The sequence below is a fragment of the Pteropus alecto genome, unplaced genomic scaffold (genome assembly GCF_000325575.1).
Source record: "Pteropus alecto unplaced genomic scaffold, ASM32557v1 scaffold92, whole genome shotgun sequence".
Taxonomy (NCBI): Eukaryota; Metazoa; Chordata; class Mammalia; order Chiroptera; family Pteropodidae; genus Pteropus; species Pteropus alecto.
The window spans coordinates 14,346,848-14,358,947 of NW_006432447.1; the positions used below are offsets into that span (position 1 = coordinate 14,346,848).

A 12,100-nucleotide genomic window follows, 5' to 3' on the forward strand; every position below is an offset into this window, starting at 1 on the left:
TAGAAACTGAAGTAGCACAGTAATTTAATGACAAATCTGAATGCAATTATGATAATTAAAATAGCAATTTAATTTTATGCTGTCTTTGGAAAATGCTCAACCCAAAGGTTGCACATTCAAATTCTGAGTTACGCTGGTTGATGTCTTTGATCTGTATTATAAAGTAGTTAAATATATTAGAGTTCAGCAAAACTTATTGACTATATGTATTCAAATAATTACTATATATTTTAGAGTATGCTAGTTGTTATTGTTAAAATAATTTTTAGGATGACCTTCCATAGAGTAAAAGTAATATATCACTGTTAAATGATAGTTTTAATATAAAACTTATACTTGCTGGGATAAAGACATATAAGATAAAGGTGTACATGCCATCAAGGAAGTGGAAATTTGCTGGGGTTGACAAGTAGGTGCAAGTACAGAGCTTACACAGAAGCCTGGAAGTAGGAATCACTCAGGCAAAAGAGCGTGAATGTATTTGTACATGTTTGTGTCAATCCGTTCATGTGTACCCTGGCACACAACATGTGCGTCTTGTGTATCTGTACATGATACATGAGATGGGGTGAAGTATAAGGAAGGGTTTTGCCAGGTAAAAGAATGTGGACACCTTGCTCTCAATCCTCAAGTGATTTTGTCGGGCTATAGTTAAGGAGAGATGTGGATGCCTGCCAGAAATGGTAGATTACAAAGAGTTCTGATGCCATGTTTAAGAGTTTGGAATTCATAGAACACAAATGCGATTGTAATTCTTAATTTAAATGTCTGTTTCAGTTTGAATTTTGCCAAAAATTCAGTAGAAGTTTATGTCTCTTGGTTGTAAGAAATGTGTTTTTAACATGTTTTGTTTCACATTTCATGTCTCTTCCTATTAGATAGCAAACTCTTCACTTTTCCACTTTGGAGACAAAGTTCTTTAATGGTACACAAATTTTTATAGGTTCTCATTTCACATTCTGTCATATTTGATTATTGTTCTAATTTTTGTTATAGTTAAGATTCTACCTTCAAGAATTATTTTGCAATTGAAATATTTTATCATTATGTAAGTTTATGTCTACTCAATTCATAAGAACGACGTTAAAACAGGAGAAAAAAACACTCCTCCAGAAATTAAAAAAAATGTACAAACACACACATAGGCACAGATGTTTCTAGAAGTATGGCATCTGTAGACAAAGCCACTGGGAATTTAATTTAATTTTTAAAATTCATCCAGATGTCTAGTATTTCACAGATACTAGTTAGATATTTAGCTTATTTATTTTATAGATTTGATATTTATGGTAAAGAAAGACGATCGCATACACAGTGTATACACAAGCACGTGCATGCATACGCACACATACACAAGTAAAAGATCCTGTTGTTTTAGACAATATCATAAAATTATATACAAGCATATCAATTTAGTCTTAATTCCTCTCTTATCTTGCACGCCATATACCAGCACCCACACAAAGCTCTATGACAGTTTCCTTAAGAAGTTTATGTCCTTACTACATAACCCATTCATTTTGTCGAAGAAGGCAACTCTTCTTGTCCACGTGAAGAATTCACTGTGAAATTCTTTTGCGATTCAAGAAGAGAAGTCATATGTAATGCATCTAGGTCAAATGTTTATCAGACTGATGGAACCAGCAAAATAACTTTCATTTGATTTCCTCAGACACAAAAAGAATGGGATAAAGTATTGTTTTTGTTATTTCACGTCACCCATAATATATACCATTTGTCATCACTGATTAGCATACGAAGATCCTGGAACCACAATATTCAAATGAGCTTTAGGTGTTTTCTTTTCCCTCTTCTCTTTTTCAATCTCTCTAGATATCTGCTACCAGGACACTCTGCTGGCACTTTTCACGTATCTTGAGAAGAGAACACTTGATAAAGTCTCTTTCTTTGACCAATCTGAAGCAAGTCATGAACCAGTGCTAAGAAAAGAAAAAGCACTTTCTTTTAAAATAAATGGTCTCATAATGGTGCTTCAACTCCTACGCCAAGGTGCTTGCAATAGGGTCCTTTATCATGGAGTAGTGATTGTCCCAGGGAGGCTTTGTTTGGGAGAATGGGTCAGAAAAGAAAGACCCCAGGAGATAGTAAAAATGCCCCTATGCCGAGAGGGGCGTTTGCACACCACTGCACCAGATCTGTAAGTGCTGATAGAAATGTGCTCCCTTTCAAATGGCTTTATATTGCCTTTACAGTACAACAAAGCTATGGATTCATAAGCCACAAAAATGTTTGTTTTTCTTCCTAAAGAAAATGTACAATGCTAATTATAAAGATCTGGTGTAGTGGGATATTTCAAAGACAGAATCTTGCATATAAATAAATATGTGTATAAAATATTTATATATACTATAACTTTTATATGTGTGTGTGTATGTGTGTGTGTGTGTGTATGTGTGTGTGTGTGTATATATGTGTGTGTGTGTGTGTGTGTGTGTGTGTGTGTGTGTGTGTATATATGGGTTTCTGATGTCAAACCCAGATTGTAGTTTGTTATAATTTTAGCCTTGAGACATTAGTCTGAAGTCTATGTCAAGAAAAGCAAAATTTTCCCATTTTCCTTTTGAAAACAGAAACAAAACTAATTCCTACTTGTCCTCTGCTGAAAACTGTGTGTCTGTTTTTTAAATAACATTGGAATTGGCTTTTCCTTACAAATTATTCATCCACCACCTTTATTTCCAGATCACCATTCCAATGATTTTGCTTCTAGCTAAATAGGAAGGAAAAAACATGTGTGCCTAGCTTTGCTGGCACGGAGCCTGATGGAAATAGCTGGCTCGAGAGGGTAACGCTCAGGAGAGAAAAGAACAGAGACTTTGTGACCTTATAAGTGACTGATTTTCCCAAAGAGGCTTTGCTTCCTAATGTATTTGTTTGCAGTCACTGGCCATCAATTTATATCAGATATATTCTTTATCTTTAGAAAAGTCTCTTTATCACTCTAAGTCCCAGAACAAATAATGTGAATTCCAATAAACATTAGAGTCAATTATTAATCCAGAGCAAATAAATGCTCCTTTGCATTCATAGACCTTCTCAACAATAGATTCAAAAGTATTTCACTCTTGCATCTTTGAGTCAAGTGAGTACAACACCTCGGGATTATAATTTTATATTTAAAAAAGAAAAAGAGAGGTAAAAATGTATACAAAAAATACTAAATCACAAGTGAAAAGTGCACATTTAAATTGTAACATATTACCTTTACCTAATGAATATATTTGCAATTCACTGACTTTGTAAAGAGAATTATGTAATAGAACCCTGGAGAAATGTTCCCAATCTTACCAATTAGATGACTAGGGTAAATCTATATACTTAATAGGCTAATTAACTCCTGATTGATAGTCACTGAAGAGGCATTAGAAATGTCAAGTGTTTTATCTGTGCAACCAGAGAATCTCCAAAAAACAAAGAAATTTTAGAGGTTTGACTTGATGATCTTTATGAAAATTTGCAACTCTAAAATTTGATGAGCAACATTTCAGAATTTCTTGGATTAATGAGAACCAAATACTTGCAAAGAAGTCTAAATTTTTGCTATGCTTCAATTCATGAACAAAAACACAAGTGATTACTTTAAGTTTTAAAACTACTTATTTATTATTTTTATGAAAAAGAAGAGTAAAAAATAAATAAAAGGATTATTCAACTGTGTACTCTGAATGAACACATCATCTAGCAATAGGAGAAAGTAAAGACATAAAACTTACATTTTAAGAATCTGAAAGTTTTAAGGTTTAAGAATATGGGTTCTTATGGAAATTCATAGGCAAAAGATAAAGAGAAAAGTAATATATTTTTTAAGAAATTTAGAAAAACAGTATAAAAAACACAGATAAAAAAACAAAGTGTGTCTCTAGGAGAAAATATTACAGATGAGCAATAGAAGAAAAGTTTGGAAAGGCAGGTTGTCAAATCAAGGTCATATCAAGGAGGGACATGAGGTTCCACATAAAGGTAAACTGAAGGTTTCTGAATAGGTAAGTGCTGTGATGGATAGGGTTGTCAAGGGGCAAGAATGGAGGCTAGGGCAATTGTATGGGCAGGACACAGAGCTATGAGGCCAGAGAACAGGTAGTAACTGTGTGTGAAAGAATGAAAGATGTTTTCTAGGGCTGGGAGGGGAGTGGATTCCAACAACTGAATTGATGTGCAGACTGAGACAGAAAAGGCAAAGCAACTAGAAAATTTCAACTCTGAAATGCACAACCCAAAATAAAACTAAGTAAAGACAGAATGAAGAGAAAGTTGGGGATGATGGTCAAGATTAGCTCTATTTTTTTAAACCTGTAAATTAGAGGTACTGACAAACCATCCAAGTGAATGAGCAATAAGCCATGAAGAATCAGGTTAGCACTTAGAAGAACAATGTTAGAGATGTCAAATGTTGTTGAAATATCTAAGCACAAGTGATAGTTGAGGCTAAGATACAATGTCGTGTTTAATTACTCACTAATATCTGCTTCCCCTCCCTGGAGATTATTCTTCCTCCCCAGTTATAATCAGGCTTAATCATGGGATTTGCCAATGGCCACATGAGGAATTTTATATGTCACTTCCATTAAAAAGCTTTAAAAGCTTATTGTTTCAGGACACTTTTTTTCCCTCTTCCATAGAATTGGTAATATACAGCTAGTGACTGCTTCATTAGCATGGCTCTAGAGTTAAATTAACATGAAAACAAACAAACAAACAAACAAACAAACAAACCTGTAGCTGATATGCAGTGTGAGAAATAATTTGAAAAAAGCCACGAGGATTTAGAAATTATTTCTTACTGCAGTATAATCTAGCCTAAACTAACTGAAAGGCCATGGAAATAGAGTTCCCCAAAAGGGATAGTAAAGAAAGATCATAGGATGACTGACCTAGTGCAAGACTAAATCAGACAACTATGAATTTGTTATTTCATAGAAAACAAAACAAAACAAAAACAACTGAGTTACATATGCCAAGTTGCTTTGAGCATAATTTCTTAATTCTTGTCATTTCTTTTGCTGTATAAAATTACCTTGCTAGATCAGATAAAGTTATTCTGGCCAACTTGGACAATGTTTGCTCTATGAAATATTCTGTAATAAATAGCAATCACCATTATATGCCAACAATTTCGAGTGTTCAGAATAGTTTTTAAAATATTACTTTTGCCTGTAAATTTGTCTTTGTGTCAATTTGCCAGCCTAACATTAGATCACAAGAACTAAAATTATGCTTTTATGTTAGGGAGTATCTTTCATGCCTAGAGATAGGGAAACAAAGCTTTCTGTGAGCAGTTGGTGGTTGATCACTGAATATTATCTATTGCTCACCACTCCAGCATGCAGACTGACATAAATAATGAAAAAGAATTCCAAGATCATAAAGCTAGTGAATAAAAGCTTACCCCATGTGTCATTAAGACATATTTGTTAGCCCAAGGCGGCAATTAAAACCATTAATATATGATTTTGGAATTCAAGAGGAATTGTTTGTCACAATGCTCTTTTTATCAAGTAGATTTGTAATGAAAATTTGTTTTTAATGAGTATTCTATTTCTTGTACGTATGTTAGAGAAACTCAGGAAAACCTCTGTCAATTTTCTAATTCTCAAGTTCATACTACTTCCTGCCTTTTTCACTATTGCTGCTCAACCTTCTCTTAAGATTCTCATCTACCAAATAATTGTATTTTTAGCTTTTTAAAAAGCAATATTTAAAACATATATTTGGATTATTTTTATTAAGAATAATTTGATAAAATCAATAAAATGTGACAATATATTTCTAATTTTATGTATGGATAAATCCACGAATCAAAAGAAAAACCTTGTTCATTAAGTAGAATGGTTAATATTTTTTATTATTAAAAAATCATGATCTTTAATTCTAGAGTCTTAGCTCTCCTTCTGTCACCAAATATTTAACTGTTCTAGGAAACTAGCTCAGAGAACCATCTTATATTCAGGGTTGTACTCCTTCCTAATCAGCATGAAGAAGCAGGCAGTAATAAAGAGGACCAATGATAAGTTTTAAGAAAACTCCAATTTGTCAGCATAGGTGCCTCTGATTTGCAATACTGATGGGTAAAGAAACTATTAAATGACAGGAGTATTCTTGGGCTACTTCTCATAGGTAGTTTTGTGGAAATCTCAGTTTTATAGACTTTGGCTTAAAATATCTGGTGAATGTGCTAGATTTTCAACCTATGGATTTTTTTTTTTTTTTGGATGTAGATCTCCACAGATTAAGAGAGCAATTCTTGATACCCATCACTTCCTTCCAATTTTATAGATTTTACTATCCCTTCTGCCTTTCTAGATTTTCTTTAGCTCCAGCCTGAAGGGATGGCTCACCATTTCAATGCCATTCCAACCATTAGGTAAGTTCTGGCATCTCCATTGGAGATCTATTTATTTTATATAGGTTGTTTCTCACAGTCCAATCCCCAAACTGTTCTCATTTAACTTCTAAAAGGACAGAGTCATGATGACTGCCAGCCTTTACCCTTTTGTCTCTAAGTTGAGGAATGGAAGAATGAATTCATAACTCATTTATGTAACAGAGACAATGCACGTGGGAGCCTTCCTAACCCAAGTTAGCAGCTCTACCCACCATGTACAAAGCTATATTTAAATGATGTGCATCCTCAATGTAACAGGGAGTTTTGCAATTTAAAGAGGAGTCAAGGTAACCCAAAAAGCCATTATTGATTAAAATGTCTAGGAGTAAAAAAGTTTGGGGGCAAGCAAAAATTTTACACCAAATACATCTATTTGTTCTCCTTACCTACTATCTTTTCGCAAATGAAAGATATTTCTTTATGGAAAGTATGGCTTTAGGGATGCAAATCTGTGCCCCAATATCTGGGAGCAAATATTGCACTCACCTGCTTCATTACTGTTCATTCCCCTACAGCTCCGCAAATAAGGCAGTGAGTTTTCAATAATAGAAAAAAGATTAACGCTTTCCCTGTAAAGTGTTACATCTAAATTAATAAAATAGCATAATGCAGGTCTTATTCTTGATACAAAAGAAGTGAACATGACAAGGGCTTCATTTTTCCTTTAGTATGTTGTGACACAAAATAGAATGAATCAGAGAATCAAAGGGGTGAGAGGAAATTCAGCCATTCAATAGACATTTTACTCAGCATCTACATCAGGTGCCAGGGTACAAAGATGACAGATGCACTCCGCCTCAGAGAGCATATAGGGTTCTTCAGGGAGGACAGCATGATGCATCTACCAATAATGGCTGGGTAAAGGATAGCAATTTTGTCTCGGGAACTTGGAGAGAACATCATTATCCCTTACAGATTCACATAGGAGTAAGTATCTCCCCAAATCCTTTGAGTAGCATATATGTGTCTAATATATGTAACCATGTGTAATAAAGTCATCATAATCTGTTCTATTTGATCACTGCAGTTTTATATTTTCACAGTCATGGACAGAAGAGTCTTTTCTAGTTAAGACATTACCATCTCTGATGATACCAATGCTTCCTGACCATTGTCATTTGTAGGGACTGAAAAACAACCAGTGATTTTTTCAAGGGACATCCATGAATCACACAGGACTTCCTTTCATGTAAATTTTGAGGACTAGTGTTTTTATATTTTAAAATGCCAGCTTAGGAAGACCCCATTGGCTTCCACTGCTGTGAATAAACTGGTTGTTTGTAGGAGCTGTCCCAGGGGGCCATTCAGAAGCCATTATTTTACTGTGAAGACTCTGTTAAAAAGAATAATTGATATCAATAACACTTACCTGTGTGTGCGTAGAGAAGGTTACCAAGCCATAACAAACCCAGAATTACATAGCCGCTACTTAAAACACTGCAATGCTTGGGATTTATAAGAATAAGGCCTGTCAATAATGTCCTTATTTGGGTCTTCTCAATTCATTTGGCATCCTTCGCTGTGTATTCACAGTTAAATTAAATCTGCCATGCAGTTACAGGCTGGGGTGCTGCATACAAGATACCAATAATGCACACTGAAAGGGTGCACTTCTCAAAAAGGGTTTCTGGGGACATGGCTTCAAATGCCTTTATGATTGTTGTGTTCCTTTAAAACAGCCACAGGACTGCTTTAAGTGAAAAATCTGTAGTATAATTAGTGATTACCTTAATGTCTTAAGGGTATTAGAAAACTGAGGGGATACAATTATCATTACATAGAAAGATGGATCAAGCATGAATTAATGTGGCAGGAACATAAGTAAACAGACATGGGGTTAGACAAGGGAAGGAATCCCAAATGACGACGACAACAGCAACAACGACAACAACAAAGATCATCGCTTAACCTGTTTTGTCAGAGCTGGTATTGATGGTATTGGTAGTGATGGAGGTGAAGGTTGTCTTTGCGCTGTCCTTGGTAGTTACAGATTTCTGCTTATTTTTCATGGCTTCCAGTGCTTTGAGCTTCTTGGCATGTTTCGTGCCTTTGTAGTGGGCCGCAGCCTGGCTCTACAAAGGAGAACAAAATGAACCATGCAATCAGGCTCATTTCTAAACTAGCATTCTCTGTATTACTGCAAATACAGACTCCCTTTCAATAATAGGTACCATTCAAGCTAATTCTGGCCGTGGCCAAACAGTGGGGTTCTATTTAGAATGATGCTAGAAAGCAATGGGGATCAAGTTCTAAAGCCTCTGGATGGAAGGAAGAAACATTCTATTGCTTCCCTTAAGAGACATGTAGCTGAACACTAACACATGAATAACATTTTCTTTGTGGCGTGGAAAAAAGTACAAATTTACACCTGGATTGCCTTTGTTCTGCCACAGAAGATGCTGGGCTCCCAGAGATTAACAAGGGCCCTAGAAAAGAACGGCTCTCCTATTCTTGGCTTGGGAAATGTGTTTTCTCTTTCTACAATGTGTCTTATTAATACAGTCCCCAAAGGGTATCTATAAGAAAAAGTTCACACATAACAAGGGAAGTGGGCACCCTGGAGACTGAGATTGAAGCTTGAGAGTTCAAAACCAAAGGCACTGCCTGAGTCCAAACGGGGTACACAGAAATCAAATTTCTGATTCTTTCTTTCTCCTTGCTTCTTATAGAGGGTAGTCTGAGAAATTATGGTAGTGACATTCTTTCAACACATAGGTCTTTCAAACCCCGATCCATTGTAAGGAGATTTCAGTGTGTTTTGACTACTAATGGGGCTAAGGCAATTCTTTTGCCTGTGCCTTCTGAGATTTTGTTAAAACAGCAAGATATATTTTCCCAAGTTTATATTTCCTTAACATTATTTTTTGGGGGTACTGTAGAGACACATTAATTGAGATAGAAAATCATCTTAAAGAAATCTGTATTTATTAATGTTGATTTATAGAGAACAAAAGCCTTTGTGGCTTGGGATGAGGCTGAGAGTGGGCAGAGAGATTCTTAAATCAAAAGGTTTTCCAGCTCAAAACATTTAAAAATGTCATCTAACAAAGAAGATATCTCAGTGGAGGATTATGCCTGTTAGACTACCCATGATTTTCCATGGCATATTTAAACTCAATGTTTCCTTTTGTCAGAAAAATAATAATCACATTGTCCTCTTCATCACAGCAACTGTGGTAGGTAAGGTGCTGCGGTATAATATCTTTTAATAAATGATAAATAAATAATCCACACCTTCATTTGCATCATTCTGATAAGTATCTTCAGAGAACTAGGTACCCTTATTGAAAGAACACTGGACAAGGAAATTATATATTAGAAACAGTTTGAACAGAGAGGACACTCATGCATCAGTTACAGTTTTCCAACAACACATAACATCAAAAGACATAGTGTGAGCCAAATGTGAAATTAAGACTTGCTATAATTAATTGAAGAACCAGTGATAGGTTGGATTGGTTTGATTCTACATGGAGAATGCTACTTTGATGGACAGAGGTGTGTCCCTTTTTATTTCCTGCCTAGTTCTCCTCTTTAATAAATCAAGTCTCTTGGCCATATCTTTTGAAGGCAATACAGTCAATTAAATCCAAATTACAGTTGGTCATCTTCTCTAAGCAGCTGGCTACATACTTTCTCTTAAAGCAAAGTTCCTCTCTTCTCTCTGTCCAGCATATTTAGAAGTGGATATTTTAGGTATAATACATATTAAAAGATAGGGTTTAAATTAACAGTGATATCTTCACTTATACCTCCAAAATATACATTTTAAAGTTTCTAGCAAATCTTAGTGGTATTTCAAACAAGACAAAATTTTGTTTGAGTACACCATGGGACCAGGTGAACATAACTATTTTGGAAATTAAGAAAAAATCCTAAAGAATCCTGCAAGTAAAGAGAATACTTATACCCACCCCCCCAAATACTCTTTGCACAGGTACAGTTAAGCTGATGCTCCCAACAAGTGAAATGGCTCTGGGAGTCGTGGGGAGAAGGGGATGATAAAATGACCAATAGTTGGTAAGTCCCAACTGAGACACCTGATGAATTAAAAAGCAAAACAGAACAAAATAATAAGATAATGCATACTCACTTGTTAATTGAATAATAGTCCCAAAGCACCCTGATAATAATTATCTTAATTAAAAATTATCTGATTAAAAAAAATACAACTAAGTCCTACAAATCTGAAAATAACCCAATGATATGAAGGTCCGAAGTGCTCTGGAAAGCCCCAAACATATAGAATTTAGGGGAATGATGGAGGTGGTGAGTGTAATAGAGAAGATCAAGGTGATTATGATGGTGCAGGGTATGTGTGTTAGAGTAGAAGTGGACATATGAGTTGGAAACTGAATGTAGAGAGATAATCCTGGATACTACAAATTTTCTTTGTCATCAGCCTTTGTTTAATGTTTGTAGAATTTATTGAACTGCTCTTGGGTTGTACTAGGAGCAATTTTTCTATCTATGTACACTGACCCATAACTCTTGGTCCACCTTGACACAGGTATCTTGTATAAAGATGTGCTGCTTGTGTAAAAAAGAAAACTCAGTCAGCTCTCCTTACCCATTTTGGCCACTTCACTGGACTGGATAGATTATTTAGCCACATCTAATCTTTCTGTGACTATAAACAAAGCTGCAGCCTAAGAAAGAATCCTGCTGAGAGATTTTTAAAAGTAGCAGTTGGCCAGAGATGTCTCTTGGGGCCCCATCTGCTTTTCTGTCGGGCAGAGAGGTACTGGACATAACGTAGCACATCATATTCCCTTCAAGGTTGTTTTCTGTTATTTATTAGCCAGTCTCTGAACCGAGTTTTTCCCAGAAGCCTGGAAACTATCAGACACAAGCAAACAATTATTTTTCACGGGAATGATTTCAAGGTTAAAAAAGTGTACTACTTCATTATGGCCCATTTCAGAATTCTGTATTTTAAAACTAAAACAGAATCAGATGATCATAGTACACATAGAAGTGAGCAGAACAATAAAAGTCGGGCTTTGACAACTTACTTTTAAATAATAAGTGCAGTTTGGGGGTACTGTGCAATAAAAATCACTACTATAGACTGTGAAACAGCACATGACACAAAGAAATCTAACAAGTGTCATCACAGAGGCAAGTGCTGACATGAAAGATACACACACACATTCCTGGAGAAAAGAATGATGCCAGTTTAAATATCATCCTCACATCCTGGGCATCTGTAGCCAGTTAGGCTTTTCAATTGTTAAATTTTATCCTCAGTATTTCAAAATGGTTTCCAGTTTAAAAACAACTAAAGTTCCAAAGTAGATAAAAATAGCTGTTAAATGGCTAACATTTGGGAGAAGAGTTTCATACTTTTGAAACACGCATACACACACATTTATTTTACTTATCTAAGTAAGGCTTCTTTCTAAGTCACTATTATTCTGTTAAACTCCCTGGATATTTAATATTTATGTGTCACTGCATTCCTTAACATCAATACCTTGTATACTTTTATTCTATGTCTCTTTTATATAAAGGTATCTTAACTTGCTTTTCTAAATCTAGGAAGTATATTATAAACATACATACCTGGTTACCATAATCGATTAATTTTCATGAAAATGTGATTTTAAAAGGAACAAGGTGGTCTTTATTAGTTTGTGATATCATGTAATTTTATAACATATTAAATTTATTAAAACAAAATGAACATTATCCTAT

The 12,100-nt window shown here is 35.0% G+C and overlaps 1 protein-coding gene across 5 annotated transcripts in view; it reads right to left on the minus strand.

Moving 5' to 3' along the window:
* Nucleotides 1–12,100, minus strand: part of ZNF385D (zinc finger protein 385D) — a 269,512-nt gene that overhangs the window by 70,184 nt on the left and 187,228 nt on the right. For all 5 annotated transcript variants that reach the window (XM_006907276.2, XM_025043631.1, XM_025043630.1 and 2 more), the window contains one exon: nt 8,313–8,475. In XM_006907276.2, coding sequence (XP_006907338.1) covers nt 8,313–8,475 — 163 coding nt within the window. The remainder of the gene's footprint in view (nt 1–8,312; nt 8,476–12,100) is intronic.